Source organism: Clupea harengus, chromosome 8, assembly GCF_900700415.2.
Source record: "Clupea harengus chromosome 8, Ch_v2.0.2, whole genome shotgun sequence".
NCBI lineage: Eukaryota > Metazoa > Chordata > Actinopteri > Clupeiformes > Clupeidae > Clupea > Clupea harengus.
Window position 1 is genome coordinate 8,496,238 of NC_045159.1, and position 16,245 is coordinate 8,512,482.

At 44.8% G+C, this 16,245-nt stretch overlaps 1 protein-coding gene across 2 annotated transcripts; it reads left to right on the plus strand.

Annotated features, from left to right (window-relative positions):
* The first annotated feature begins 2,949 nt into the window (after positions 1 to 2,949).
* On the plus strand, positions 2,950 to 8,781 carry LOC116221455. 2 transcript variants are annotated; one of them, XM_031571733.2, is made up of 3 exons: positions 2,950 to 5,598; positions 8,338 to 8,385; positions 8,663 to 8,781. In XM_031571733.2, the coding sequence occupies exon 1, from the start codon at positions 3,668 to 3,670 to the stop codon at positions 5,180 to 5,182; it is 1,515 nt and encodes a 504-aa protein (XP_031427593.1). In that variant the 5' UTR covers positions 2,950 to 3,667; the 3' UTR covers positions 5,183 to 5,598; positions 8,338 to 8,385; positions 8,663 to 8,781. The 2 variants fall into 2 exon arrangements, with proteins under 2 accessions (XP_031427593.1, XP_031427592.1); XM_031571732.2 differs by having other exon boundaries at positions 8,338 to 8,781.
* The last annotated feature ends 7,464 nt before the right edge of the window (positions 8,782 to 16,245 follow it).

Sequence of the window (16,245 nt, forward strand, 5' to 3'; positions counted from 1 at the left end):
AACAAAGACATAAAACAGTGGGGCACTTTGCTATTATGTAACACATTGCTGAAATCAGTTATTTACACATGGTTGGAGGCCAATGCGAACAGAGAGGGGGTTGGGGAAAACAAGTACCGCTCCAGTCGACTGTATCACAAAGGCAATTGTGAGGAACTGAGGTCAGTGTGGAACAGAGCTTCCAGTAAGGAAGGAGGATCTGCCAATCATGTGTCAGTCTCCTGTGCTTCAGCGTGTCTAACGCAGTTTAACGTGTGTCAGTCATTGCTAAAATGCTGTTCATCTCCCAGTGCTGACAGAACCTTTTAAAGTAAAAGAGCGTTAGAGGTTTGGTGCTTTTGGCTCAAATCTACATTTAATGTATCAGGTTGGAGGGTTATTTTCACATGAAGTCTCCTAAAATAGTGAAGAGCCTGAAGATAGCTGTTTATGCATCTAATCTACAATCTAAGAGTTATTCATGTTGAGAGTCATTTCAATGTGAAGTCTCTTTGAACAATGAAGAGCCCGAATGAGAGAAAGTTTCTTTTTTTGTCTGTCTACTCTAGGCCCGGCCCAAGGGCACTATTTGCAGGACGTCATAATGTATCTCATTAACATTGGACATGGGGTCCTTAAATCAATACACTCATTTCCCCCTACAGTCAGAGTCCTGTGGTTGTTCATAGGCGGGGAAATCACATGCTGGAAGAAATGAAAGCAGTAGGCTACTTTTGTCCTGGTGCCAACAGGCCTAGTCAGGGTTGGACTGGGAACAAAATTCAGCCCTGGCAATTTCTGTCTGGACTGCCCCCATTTTTCCCCGAACATAAGCGTCGCAATATTAGGTTATTTAGAACAAATAGGCTAAGCAATACGTTGGCAGCTGTTGGTGTTGTTTTAGAACCATGGACCATGTCTTGTGTTCTGATTTGGATGGTATTTAAAGAACAAATCAAACTGGTTTAATTTTGGGCATGCAAAATCATTCATGGCAGGCTCTGTATGAGGAATCCCTTCTGGGCTAGCGTGTCTCTGTTAGCTCTGCTAGTTCTGTTAACACTATCACTACATGCAGTATCACCTGCAAGGTTGTCATTTCGCTGGTCCTGGGCAGCAGCCTCCTCTTCTAGCCCCTGCTCTTTACTGTAATCAGCCTGCATCCAGACTCTTTCCTCCTCCTTTGCCACAGATCCGGCACTGACATCCGTATCTTTTTTTGCTAACTTAAAACATTTTGCTGCATCAGCCTCAAGATTTTTTTTCTGTTTTTCTCTGACCTTTTCCGCTCCACCTTTTCTATTTGTGGGACCTTTCTCCATTTTTTTTTTTTCAATTCCTATCTTCATAATAGCTTATTTCTGTCTTGATTTGATTATAGTCCGCAGTGTGGTGGGCCACAACTGGCATTTTCCCATATTGCTGGTGGCTTTACGGCTCACTGGGTGGCCTGGCCCATCTGACCTTTGCCAGATTTGCTAGATTGCCAGCCCAAGAGGAGGAAGAAAAGAGAGGAGGGAGAGAAGATGGGGATGAACAGCTGTGGATGATGAATTGGCTGAGAAAAGAAAAAAAGTCCTCCATGTTTTCTTGTGATTCATGTCTAATTAATTGCGCTCCATTGAATCCAGGCAGGTTTAATTTACTCAATCAAAAAGTCCTTGTGAAGGCCGGAGTGGATGGGCTACGGGAGGCAGATTAATCTCTGACATTTAGAGAGTGCTAATCATTACACATCGCCGCCGTGCCGAAACACAGAGAGCCAGAGAGTGGAGGTGGGAGGCAGCGAGAGCTATCAGTTGTGCTCAACTCAACTTTGGCTGGTTCAGCTGTGGCGTTGCATTTGAAAGGAAGTGAGTGTATTGGTATCATCTCTACACAGTGAGCAGCACAATGAGTCACCACTGTGCCTTCTGAATTTGGACAGGCTGGGCATATATATATTATGTCTTTTTGTCAAAATAGCATCTGTAATTTGTGTGCGTGTATGTGTGAGTGTTTGTACATGGAGTATGTGAGGAGTGTATATGTCCTTTGTGTAATTTATGTATCTGTAAACATGTTGTGTTCACGTTGATGCATGTGTGTATCTGTGTGTAAGTCTGCATGTGTGTGTGCACTGTGTGTGTGTGTCTGTGTAGTGTGCATATGTGAATATGTGCGTGAGTAAGTGTGTGTGTCTGCGAGTTTCCATTTTTGTATGTATTTGAACATACACACATACGCATGTCATGTTCGTGTGTGTCTGGGGAGGATCTAATGGCGTGCCGCTATCATAGCGTGCTCCTGCAGCCGCCAGTGTCGTCGTGTGACAGGAAGGCTCTCTAATCTGACAGCTAATCTCTCCGGAAGACATTCTGACAAACGACTCCCGTGTTCACTCCGCCGCCCCCCTGACACTCTCAACACGGGATTTAATCATCAGCGCGACTCCGAGAACACACCACGTGGCCAATGCTCACGAGATGAACATTTCTCACCCAGGATAAATGTGCCGGCTCAGTATACAGGACACCAGACAAAAAAAAAATCCTGAGAAGCCATTGGCTCCTAAACCCAAGATATTTAGGAGCCAAATCAAAGTTTTCGGAACCAAAATCTACATCTCCAATGTGGAATAAAGAAAAATATGTAACGTTACACACTTACTTTTAGTTTTTAGTAAAGTTTGGTATGTGCTTCCTTTTGCCTGCCAACATGATGGGCACTATTACCCAAAAACAACATCATGATATAGAAGGCATTTTTATGGCATTAATACCAGCAAGATATGAAAACATACATGAAAAATTATTTATTGTTACTCATTTATGGACCACGCATTTAGAAAATTAAGTGTGGCACCATCATGCCAACTAAAAAAAAAAAAACAAGGCTTTCCTTCAGATGTTGTCATATTTCAAGACTCATCTCCGATCATTGATCATTGACACAGAGCGGAATCCCCACTTTCGTCAGGGGGTATCACAGATAAAGCCAGAAGAGCGAGAAGAAGAGAAGAGGGGGCTTGCGCACTGCGTTGTAATAATAAAAGACCGTATCTCGTTGAAACTTAAAACTGTGTCCTCACAACTTTTTTGTCATGGCTTAGAGTCAAGGTCATGACAAAATGGGGGCTCGTCTCGTTCTGAACCCGGCTGTTAATGTGAGTAGATACTGATCTTTAGAGCATTAAAATCACGTAGTGAGTTCGCACGTTCCACTCAGCTGATGCCTCGCGGTGGGAGGTAAAGAAATTGTCTGTGTGGACGCAGTAGTTTTTTGTTTTCAGTATTGTGGGAGATTGGAAACAACATTCTACTTCTGTATTCGGCAACGGTAGGTGAGTAAGTGTTGACTGCTGCACTGATACGATAAGTAGCGAAGGTGTGTTCCTGTTGAGGGTAGTGGCGTTGTCCTTGGGATTTCGCCTATAATGGTGGTAGTGTTGTGGTGAAGACGGTTCGGTTAGAGCATTCGTGCGCTCCGTGGCTCAAGCGGAGTTACCAGATAATGGTCGCTCTTGTTTGGCTGTCGGGCTTGCGCTTAATAACCCACCGTCATTAGCTGCATGAAGGGCTAGGTTTAGTTAGCTAGGTAGTTGGGCCTCAGATATTTAGAGGAACGCACCTTGCGCTACTGTTGTTGTTGGGAAGTTGTGCAGTTAGTCTCGCCTGCTTATTGTTTGGCGTTGTGCGTGAATATTAAAATGCCGTCCGTAGAGGAGTTTGCTGCTGCTCCATCGCATGAAGCTTTAGACCAATGCTCTAAGGATCAGTTGCTTAAAATAGCTGAACATTATGAATTGCAAATTTCTAGCAGCTTTGCTAAAGATAAGGTGAAGGCAATTGTTAGGAGTAATATAGCTGAATCTGGCATTTTGCCTGGAGTCGAAAAAACGGCTACATCCTCTTTTGCCTCTGTGTCCATGGAGGGGTTATCTTTTCAGCAGAGGAAAGAATTGTTACGGTTGCAAATTGACCACGAGAAGTTTAAGGTCAGTGCTGAACATGAGAAAGCTGTAACTTTAGAGAAGATTCGCCAGGAGACCGAACAAGTTAGGTTGGAATTTGAGCATAAACTCCAAATGGAGCGGGAGGCTAAGGTGCATGCGCGGCCACACTCGAGGCTTGAAAGTGGTTCAGACGTCTCGAGTTTTGACGTGCTCGGTAATGTACGTTTGATGCCTAAGTTTTCGCAAAGTGATCCAGACTCATTTTTTCTGTTGTTCGATCGGGTGGCAGAGGCACGCGAGTGGCCAGATTCTGTCCGCACACTAATGTTATCATCTGTGTTGACCGGTAGGGCTCAGGAAGTTTATTCTGCAATGTCTTCTCCTGAGTGTGAGGATTATGTTAAAGTTAAAGATACAATTTTGAAGGCATATGAGCGTGTTCCTGAGTTTTACAGGCAAAGATTTAGAACGTGGAAAAAGGGCTACAAGCAAACTCACCTCGAGTTTGTGCGTGATTTAAAGTTGTTTTTTTCTCGTTGGTGTAGGCCTGCAGAGGTGGATGACTATGATAGCTTACGTGAGCTCATTGTGTTGGAGCAATTTAAAAATTCGGTTCCTGAGCGCGTAGCTACACATATTAGTGAACAGAAGGTTCGTAAGGTACTTGAAGCAGCTGCAATTGCAGATGATTATGTATTAATTCACCAGAACACTAACGCTGCGGAACGCCGAGGGCAACCTGCGCATGGGAGTGGCACTGGTGTGCCTGCTGGGGGCTTCACTGGCCAGAGTAGAACAGTTCAGTCTGGTGCTGGCAATTTTGGTGGGTTTCGTAGTGGAGATAAAGTTTGCGATGTGTGTCACAAGCGGGGTCATTTAAGGGCTGATTGTTATTCACTGAAATCTAGCAGATATCCATTTGGTCCGGGTATGCAAGCGAAGGGTGCAGGCTTGGCAGTACCTGGGCAGCACCACGAGCCTAATGCAGTCCCCGTGGATTCACAAGTAAAGTGTGCTGATACAGCTGTGTTAGATCCTTATGCACCGTTTGTAAGAATGGGGTATGTATCTATGGTGGGCAGTGATGTTGGGGTACCTGTTAAGATCCTGAGAGATACTGGGGCGTTTGACTCTTTTATCCGAGGAGGTGTGTTGCCATTGTCAAAGGAGACTGAGGTTGGCAGTTCTGTTCTTGTGCGGGGAATGGGAATGAGTGTTTTGCATGTGCCATTACACAGTCATCCTGCATTGCGATTTGTTCCAGGGTGAAACTGTGCTAGCTGTTCGCCCAGCACTGCCAATAAAAGGGGTCTCTGTGATTCTCGGTAACAACATTGCGGGTGCTCAGATGTGGCCCGATTGCTCTCCTGCCCTTCTTACAGAATCAAGGCCATGTTTGATGTCAGGGCCTGATGAATGTGAGAGGGACTTTCCTGACACGTTTGCAGCCTGCGCTGTTACACGCGCCATGGCGCAGGAGAAACCTGAACGTGCCACACCTGGTGAGTAGTGTTCCACTGAAGTTTTCATTTCCTATGTCTGACTTTCCTGTGTCTGTGCCCCGCAGTGAACTGGTCACAGAGCAGAACGCTGATCGATCATTGGCCGGGTTGTATGGCCAGGTACGTCCTCCTGGTGAAATGGAGGACAGTGCATGTGGTTACTTCCTTGAAGACTCCCTGCTGGTAAGGAAATGGACTGTACATGCAGCTGATGTTAGTGAGGATCCATTGTTCCAGATTGTTTTACCCACTAAGTGGCGGCATGCAGCGTTAAAAGTTGCTCATGATGAGGCCGGTCATTCTGGCATTGCTAAAACCTACGACCGTGTGCAGAGACATTTCTTTTGGCCTGGGTTGAAGAGAGATGTTGCAGCGTATGTGAAAACGTGTCATACATGTCAATTAACTGGTAAGCCAAACCAGGTTTTGAGGCCAGCGCCGCTGTACCCTATACCTGCTCTGGGTCAGCCATTTGATCATTTGATTATCGACTGCGTGGGGCCGTTGCCACGTTCGAAGTCTGGATCCCTTTATTTGCTAACTGTTATGTGTCAGAACACACGTTACCCTGCTGCCTATCCTCTGCGTAGCATTTCAACAAAGCCCGTGGTGCGTGCGCTCTCAATTTATTTCCGTCTTTGGTATCCCAAAGATTGTTCAGTCTGACCAGGGTTCTAATTTCACATCCCGTGTGTTTGCCCAGGTTTTGAAACAACTCCGTATCCAGCATCACCAGGCTTCAGCTTACCATCCCCAGAGTCAAGGGGCATTGGAACGTTTTCACCAGTCATTGAAGTCTCTCCTCCGTGCCTATTGTACAGAGCTGGGTAGGGATTGGGAGGAGGGGCTGCCATGGCTTATGCTGGCTGCTAGGGAGGTTACACAAGCAAGTCTGGGTTTTAGCCCTAATGAGCTTGTTTTTGCTCACACTGTACGTGGCCCTTTGGCTGTGTTAGCTGACAACTGGAAGGAAGCTAAGCCTCCTGCAAATTTGATTGACTTTGTCAATGGTTTCCGTCGTCGCCTTTACCTAGCAGGGAACTTGGCTAAGGAGAGGTTGTCAGCCTCGCAGGTGAAGATGAAGGGCTGGTTTGATCGCCGCACGGAACAGCGTATTTTTACCTCTGGTGATCAAGTTTTGGTCTTGTTTCCCCTCCTGCAGTCACCATTTCAGGCTAAGTTTTCTGGGCCATACACAGTGGTGGAGCAGTTGACCGAGCAAAATTATTTGATTTCTACACCTGATCGGCGTAAACGCACGCAACTTTGTCACGTGAACTTGCTAAAACCATATTACTCCCGTGAAGATCAGTCATCGTCGGCTTCCGCTACAAATGAAGCCCCACATGCTGTGTGTACAGTTGAGCCGTTGGGTTTGACCGGGGAGGCCGGAGTTGTAGGAGAGGAGCTGGAGGTTCCGGAGTCAGTTCTGAGGCTTGGTCGGCTAAAGAACTCTGAAGCTCTTTCCCATCTAAATTTGCTATGTGGTCACTTGTCTGCCACTAGGTCGGAAGAATTGATTGAATTGATTAACAGTTTCCCGTGTTTGTTCTCTGATACACCTGGGTGTACTCACTTGATTGAACATGACATTGACGTGGGGGATGCCAAGCCCATTAGGCAGAGGTTCTATCGGGTGAATTCAGAGAAGTTGAAACACCTGGATGCGGAAGTGTCTTACCTGCTGGAGAATGGTTTGGCCGAGCCAAGCTCCTCCAGTTGGTCTTCCCCTTGTTTGTTGGTGCCTAAGGCTGACGGTACACTGCGTTTTTGTACCGACTATCGGAAAGTCAATGCGGTCACCAAGCCAGATTGTTTTCCCCTTCCTAGAATGGAGGATTGCATTGACCAGGTAGGCTCGGCAAGATTTGTTAGCAAGTTTGATCTGCTGAAAGGTTACTGGCAAGTGCCATTAACTAGTCGTGCTCGTGAGATTGCTGCATTTATAACACCTAAGGGGTTGTACTCCTATGCGGTTATGGCCTTTGGCCTGCGTAACGCACCTGCAACATTTCAGCGTCTCATGAACAGCGTTGTTGGTGATCTAGAAGGCTGTGCAGTGTACCTAGATGATGTGGTTTTATACTCAGACTCCTGGCCTTTTCATCTACAGCGTATGCGTGAACTTTTCACCCGTTTGGTGGAGGCACGGCTCAGTCAACCTCGCAAAGTGTGAGTTTGCGAAGGCGACTGTGACCTACCTTGGTCGAGTGGTGGGTCAGGGCCAAGTGTGTCCTGTGGCCGCTAAAGTTCACGCTATGCAGCATTTTCCTGTGCCAACCACCAAGAAGGAGTTAATGAGGTTCCTTGGCCTTGTGGGATATTATAGGAGTTTTTGCAAAAACTTCTCTGCTGTTGTAGCTCATCTGACTAGTCTGCTCCGGGCTAAAGAAAAGTTTATTTGGTCATCTGTGTGTGGGAATGCTTTCCACAAAGTTAAACATCTCCTCTGCTCCGCTCCAGTCCTGTCAGCACCACGTTTGGATCAGCCGTTCAAACTGTACGTGGACGCCAGTCTGGAGGGAGCCGGGGCTGTCCTTATGCGAGAGGATGATCTTGGTATAGATAAGCCTGTTAGCTTTTACTCCAAGAAGTTTAATTCTTATCAGCGGAATTATTCTGTTATTGAGAAGGAGACTTTGGCATTGATTCTGGCGTTGACGCATTTTGATGTTTATGTTGGGGGTAGCTCACCTGTGGTAGTCTTCACGGACCACAACCCCTTGACTTTTCTTAATTCTTTACATTGTCCTAATCGAAGGCTGATTAGATGGTCACTGTTTCTTCAGTGTTATTGTCTGGACATCCGTCACATCAGGGGAACTGACAACGTTGTCGCAGACGCGCTGTCTCGGGCTCCCCTGGAGTGATTTGTCTGTTTTCCCTCTCAATTCATTCTTCTACTCTGAAATTGCTTCCTAGGTGCACCAGTTGCTGGGATCTCAGGGAACGGTACAATGAGCTAGTGGGGTAATGTATGAGGTTTTTGTCAAGTCAGCAGCTTGATGTTTATTACTTCCGGACAGAAGTTGGTTGTTAACACAGTTGTCCGTAGTGATGCGTATTTTTTGCATTTAATGGGGATCTTTGTTTGACTGGTTGTAATTTTGGGTTTAGTTTATTGGTTAAATTAATGTTTAGTTGGGGGCTGTTGGGATTCCAGTTGGAAGCCCGCCTTTTGTGGGAGGGGGGTGTCATGGCCTACTGGCTATGCCTGTTACCTGCTCTTTTTCCATCTATGTTGTAGGCGTGGCTGCAGCAGGCCATTAGTGGAAAAGTGATTACACCTGGGCCCGGCGTCTCCACGGGCTATAACATCCACCAGAGAGAGAGAAGGGGCTCGCGCACTGCGTTGTAATAATAAAAGACCGTATCTCGTTGAAACTTAAAACTGTGTCCTCACAACTTTTTTGTCATGGCTTAGAGTCAAGGTCATGACAAGATAAACACAGGTAGACACCCACCTTTTCTGCCTTCACTCTCATAGACTACTTTAATTTTGTGTTGCGCACAAGACAGCTCCAGCTGTCATGCCAGTGTTCATTGCTTTAAATAAGACATATTAACAGGGACAATTAGACCTCAGAGTGGGTTTTAAAGGACACTGAGGACAAAGTGTGTGTGTGTGTGTCTGAAACCAGACAACCTTTGCTTTATAGTTTTCCAGGCAGCAGTTTTCGAGTCTTGTTAACAGTAAAGCACTAACAGTAAAGAAAATGCACTGTGTCAAGTATTGCAACAGAGTAGAGACACTAATTAAACTAAACTGCACGAAGGTCAGGGTGACTGATAGAAACAGATTGTCCTCCTGTGGGTGCGAGTGTGTGAGAGAGTGGCCAGTGGCTTTTGTAAAAACATGAACTTGAAATAAAAAAATTGGGTGCATTGGCAGCCATTTTAGTTGACATCTGGAGCCATGGTATGGAAGGTTTTTTTTGTTTTTGTTTTGTTGTCATTATGATTGGGGGTGGAAGGGGTGGGGGGGTGCTGGTAAGAATGGGTAACATGAAATTATGCTTCTGTTAAATGCTTCTGTTATCACCTAACAAACAAGGTAACTCATTTTAAGTGGTATTGTCATATACAACATAATAATAATAATAATAATATTTCAATTTTTTATAGCGCTTTTCTATATACCCAAAGTCGCTATGACATTTTAGGACAAGCATGACAAGACAACACTAAAATATAACAAAAAGGGTCGGACAAACAGACAAACAGAACATTATATGAAAAAGAAAAGTAGCAACTAGTCTATTAGTGGAGGGGAGGGAGCAGGGGATGGTCAGGTAAAGGCGAGGTTGAACAGGATGGTCAGGTGAAGGCGAGATTGAACAGGTGGGTTTTGAGGGAGTGTTTAAATAGTTCTATGTTGGGAGCCAGGCGGATGGGGAGAGGGAGGTCGTTCCAGAGGGAGGGTGCAGCGGCAGAAAAGGCCCTGTCGCCCCAGGTCCGACGCTTAGTCCTGATGGTTTTGAGAGTGTTTGCGCCGGCGGACCTGAGGCAACGGGTAGGGGCGTGGAGGGGGAGGAGGTCAGAGAGGTAGGAAGGGGCCAGGTTATTGAGAGCTTTGAAGGTGATGAGTAGTATTTTAAAGTTGATCCTGTGTTTGACCGGGAGCCAGTGGAGGTTTCGGAGGACCGGGGTGATGCGTTCATAACGGCGGGTGGAGGTGAGCAGGCGAGCGGCAGAGTTTTGGACATATTGAAGTTTATTGAGGACAGTGTTTGGGGAGCCATATAGAATGCTGTTACAGTAATCCAGTCTGGAGGTTATGAGGGCATGAATCAGAGTTTGGGTGGAGTCGAAGGACAGAGAGGTTCAACATGTTCTCTACATGACACTCAACAGACGTCATTGTGCCTTTCAGAAATATGTCCATGTGTAGAACACAACTATTACACAAGTTGTTATACTGTCACTGTTAATCTCACCACCTCACATTATACAGTTATGTTTATCTGGGCATCAGTCTTGACATCAGTATAAGCTGCAGGTGAGATGATGTGAGCAGCCATGTCCTATGTCTCCTGTCTGCTCTTCCCAGCTTGTGGCCAGACAGCCTCTTCTGCTTTCCAGTCACGCGCTACAGCGCAGAGGCTTAACCCGCTGCTTCATTTACCAAGAGGCTTTCAAAAGGCTTTCTGCCTCTCCTCCTCCTTCCTCTTCCTTGATGCCTGTCCACCTTCTCTGGAAAGGGCTCATTTTTTTTTGTATTCCTGCTCTGCTCTTAGGTAGACAGATCTTCATTCTCTAATAGCTGTGAATAGAGTTGGTAAAGCGTGACTCATTGCTATATCATGAGCGCACACCCTCTGGAGCCCCTGCCTCCTTCAGGCTATACAAAGACAGCCGCGTGCCGGAGCTGTTGGTCATTGCTGGGAGATTAGTCAGAGAGGTCAGTGGTAGACACAGAGAGAGAGAGTGTGTGTGTGTGTGTGTGTCTTTATATGTGTTTACCCTGTGTGCTTTATATGTGTTTACCCTGTGAGAGTGTGTGTACAAGCCCTGTGTGTATGTGTGTGTCCGCACAGTGTGTGAGAATGTATCTTTTTTTTTCATGTGTATGTTCTGCTTGTATCAGAGAGGCCAGGTGTGGTGGTGGAAGTAATTATGAGGACTAGAGCTTACATTCCCCCACCTCTCCCTCAGCTGAATCTCCACAGTACTACTACATGGGAATTCTCTATGTGATTGACAGCAGAATTAACATTCGATTGTGTGGTTAGGAAGGGGGCTGGTCTAACTAATTCACAGAGCATTTCAGTGTAGACAAAGATATATTCCTCAAAGGCAACAGGGTGAAAAGACTATTTATGAGCCCATGCAATTCTATGTCACGATTTGCAGATTTATGCATTTCAGTGTGTATATGTCATCAAATGTCTATGTCTGTACAGCAGTAATTGCAAAGCACTATATTATATGGAACAAATTCTACACAAGGCCCTTGCAGTTCAGCATTTACACTTTTAAGATTCTACAGAGAATACTTTTAGAAAATCAAAACCAGCTGTCTTTACAAAACAAAAAGTGTGCAGGCTCTCCAGTCATTGACCTAAAATGTAATCACCTTCTGGGCAGTTATTTAGCTTGTGCACACAGCCCCATTGAAGAGATGTGGTCTTCTGTTGTGGCTACGTTAGCGAGACGTAGCGTTGCTTTCATGCAGCTTTAAAGAGTCACAAAACATCATAGAGCAGAATGAGGAGTACAACTTTTAGCATCGTTTTTCACGCAGAGTGGAAACGGCTTCAGTTGAGAGGGTGGAATTCTCATCTCATACATAGAACATCAGCATGTCCTTAAAATACATTCCCTCTTTGGCATTCTTTTATGTCTTCTTTCGACTGGGGGCTCTCTTTTATTCTGTTGGTGACTCATCCGTTTCTTATGTCTGCCATCTTTCTTTTTCTCCCTCAGTCTGCATGATGTTCATTCAAAGAAACACAAAGAAGAGGAAAGCTAAAAAAAAAAAAAAAATGTTTGTGTATATGACATGAAAATACAACTTTTGTTCTGGATAAAAAAAGTATCTTACCTCTGTCATCCACAGCTCTAGTCTCCCATACCTCTCTTTCACCTTTCCCTCTCTTAATCTTTTTCTCTCTCATACTCTCTTCACTGTTGTCTTAATCTCTCTCTCTCTCTCTCTCTCTCTCTCTCTCTCTCCCAGAGCATTGCCAGGGTCATCCATATCAGATGTCTGTGTAATGCTGTTGTCAGACTCACTTATATGGACAGACACAAGCCTACTCTGGAGTAAAGGGAGGAGCAGATAACTACAGTCTACTTATGGCAGCAAAAATACCAAACAGCCGACTCCACTGATCAAGCAGAACTCCATAAAAGGAGTCAACATAACTGCATTATACAGCATCCACCCAGTCCCACAAGACGCTGAAGAAAAGACTGAGCTATAATGGAGTGAACCTCCGTCATGATCAGTTCCAATCTGACTCAGTCTTTGATGTCAGTGGCCTTGTCTGATGTGTGACTGAGATAAAGCCCAGTGCGCAGCGCTCGACTCCACTCAGAGAGGCCATGGCGGTGTCTGGCTAGCTAGCGCTGAGCAGCTAATGGCACCACCCCTGCTGAGCGCTCCATTAAAACACATCAGATATCCGCAGGCCGTGACTTATGAACTATTTACCAGGCCTAATTAGGCAGAGTAGCTTTTAAAAGGCATGGATCTGTGTGTCATTTGCCACAAGCTGACTGAGTGCACATTTATCAATGGTCCAATTGGCTTCTTTTATGTGTGTCAGACTGTGCCTTTATTAATAATTTAGGAATGCAAATAACGGTATGCATGTTTTGAACTGAAAAAATTAATTGTTTCTTGTCAATTGACACTGAGAAGAATATACCCAATTACTATATGACTGTATTCATTTACGACAGAAATGTACACAGAAGCACAGAAAAACTGTTGTAAGGGAGGTAAGTAAGGGAGCATTGGTCCTTACAGGGGAGAGGACTTCTGGTTCTTAATCTACAGCCCAAGGGACAAGGCCTGCAGATCAATAGTGACTTCTCTACCCTCACATCTCCTGCACTGGGCAGCAGATCAATGCATCTGGGATTTGAGGTGGGGATTGACTGTCTGCCATCATCGAGCTAAGACAGAGAGCGATCTCCACACCCTCTGACCACCCTCCAAGGAAACTGTGAGAAAAAGGATAAGAGAAAGGTATTTATCAGCCATTTTTAACATCCTGATCCTGGCTTCGACCCCTGTGACCCCGTGTGGGTCAGGTGGGAGACCTAGGTGCCCAGGACTGCCCAGTGTCTCCAATAACAGTGCTCTCAACTGACCGCTCACAGGCCTGATGTAATGGAGAGCGGCAGGTACAGGGTTGTGCAGCGGGTAAGCTTCGCTCCCCAACATGCTAGCGGAAGACGCTAGCGCCTATGGGTTTTGGCCTCCTTGTAAAGCATGTCCGCCTCTGACATCGGAAGCTGCAGGTTGAAGATCAGTGTGGCACTGTGGTTCTCACAACACAGGTGTTACATAGAGATAGGCCTCTGTGCTCTGGCTGCAGCTCAGAAAAGCACATCGCTCAGCCTTGGTAGTGGAGTCAGTCTCATACGGAAGGATATAGGAATAGAGGAACACAATCTGACTGTGTTTTTTTTTTAGCTTCACTCATAATCTATAAATGGTTCAAGCCTCCTGTGACTGAGTATTGACATGCTGCAAGGAGGGGGTTTGAAACAAAGATGAAAGAAATACGTGAGACATGCTGATAAACAAAAACTGGGAGGCAAATCTGACATACCAGGAGCGATTTTCAATCATGTTTTGCTGTATGTTTCCCCACTGCTAGTGTCAATAAACAAAATAATCAGAGATGAAAGCCTCGGCTCGACAATACACGTCCCGGCAGTAACCCGCCCATGCAGCCTGGCAGTAACATGCCTACCAGGACTGACAAACCGCCACACAAGAGGAGTAGACTAAATGATCACGCTGTGAACTGGAATGCATCTTAGACTTTGCAAAGGCTTTTATCCCAGAGCGTGCTGAATACCATCATGTGAGGACTGAGATGCGAAAACTTCCTACAAAGAAGAAATTCTGTTGGAATGTGGAATGAATATCTAAGATCCTGTGGAATATTTAGCTGCTGAAAATGTAGCCATGTTCTGAACAAACATCTTCCTCTATGCTTTACAGGGAAACATATTCAGATGCGAAGGAGGCTAAAATATGGTAGATACCAATTATTCTTGGACATTAAATACAGGCCTCCCAGTACAAAAAATACAGTTTCAAACTGTGTAGGTATCACATTGTTACATAGCTCATAAATGTTTAGCACCAGTGATCCTGTCCATGAATTCAGTGTGCAGACACAGAGGGGCAGTGTAAGGAGATGCACCATTAAGTTTGCTCATTCACCTCAAGCCCTCATTGAGTAGGGAAATGGTCATAACAGGTGTCAGTACAAGACGACTTGGACTTTAAGGTTCTTACCAAAATGTGTCAGTTGACAGTTCTGTCATTGCAAGGTAAGGTAAGTCAGTTATCCATACCACACATTTCCCCAAGACATTTCATACTTGGAATAACCATCTGATTTTCCAGTAAATTGATCTGATTGTACTTTTGTCAGACAACTACCAGATGTTAGCTGCTAGATACTGGCTACGGTACCGTTCCGTGAACTCATGATACTAAATCTAAATAAATGTTGTGAAATCTTCCCTTTCCTCATTGATTACAGATTGGACTGAGGCAGCATGAGTTCGTTTTTTTGTTCCTGCACACTCTGATACAGCTGGTAATTATATTGTAGATTCCTAGCTTTATCGATTGGGCCTTAACTACTCGACTCATTACCTGCAAATTGTTTGACCTACATATTGAGCTCTCAACACCCCTTCACCCCCACCCTCGTCCTTCCTGCTCTGTAAAGACACAGTGCACTGAAAGTATAAGAATCATTTAATAAGCAAATGTTTATCACACAGGGTGAAACATGAAGGTAATGCTGAGCAGTTCAACAGACACAAACACAATTTTAACACGATACAATCGATTCATATCCCCCAAGCCTTCTGCATATTATATATTATTACGTATATTGTATTATGTTCTATTAAATACCTGAGCACAGAGTTTGCATCCACCAACATCTTTGATACTCCTTTATCACTGGAATTGTCCAGGATTATTCTCTAAATCACATTTCCTGGGAAACATTGTTGGCGAAGGGTGCAGACTGTGCTAATGACAATCTGAGGAGCATAGAGTAAACCCTGCCTGGCATATGCTGATGATTGCTGTGGGTACAGTAAAGCGGATTAGCGTAAAGTTTGTGGTGGGTCTGTCAGCAAAACTCATCTGCAGGTGGAGATTACTCATGACACAGCCTCAGCAGTACACAGCCCACAGCACTCATGCAGGGAAAATAAAAATGACATAATTCACAATGTGAATGTGTGGGTGGTGGGTGTTTGTGTGCACATGGGTGCATGTGCTGTGTGTGCACATATGTGTGTGGAGTCAAAGATATATCAGCCTGTTTCTCCCTGAGTCAACATAATAAACTCGCTGGGAGGATTCCATCAATTAAGCCATCATTGTGCGGGCAAATTAAATTACTGCCTTTAGTTTTGGCAAGCAAATTGGTGATAAAACTCAATGTAGCAAAACGGATGAATCAATATGGGGAGAGTGGCCAGATGGCACCGTGTGGTAAGTGTTAGATAGTGTCTTATAATGGCTCACGCACTGGCGGCATGGCTGGCTGTGTAGGGATGCGTCACAGCTTTTGTAACAGCCCCCTGCATGTCAAGATGCTGTTGTTGACTCCATGCGATCCCCTTGTGTCTTGGCATATGTGCTTCATGGTAGTTTTATTACCATTCAGAAGTCATGGGATTACAAGAACTGTGTTTGTACAGGAAATGGCCACTGCATGTAAGAGTGTGAATAATTAAGACACTTTGCATAATGGTTATTCATAAAATACCGAATAATTATTTTGCAATAAACATTGTATTGTGTTGTGCGTTGTAATGATGAGAGCTACTGGTCATCATGTTTTGTTTAATTGTTCGCTGCTAGCAAAGCACGGCTTCAGTGTAGTCTTCTGCTATCACAGAGTAAATCAGAAATCACTAAGGAAAGTATGAGTCTATTACATAAAACATATTTTACATACATAACATCACACATAAAACAATAACACAATTGACAATTGCGACTAATTGACTTTCCTCCCACTGAAATTTGATTGTAAAGATTGATGGTTTGATGGTCTTTTTGGCTGTTATTGCACCAAATAAATGACTTCATTACTGGCACAAGATATTGTA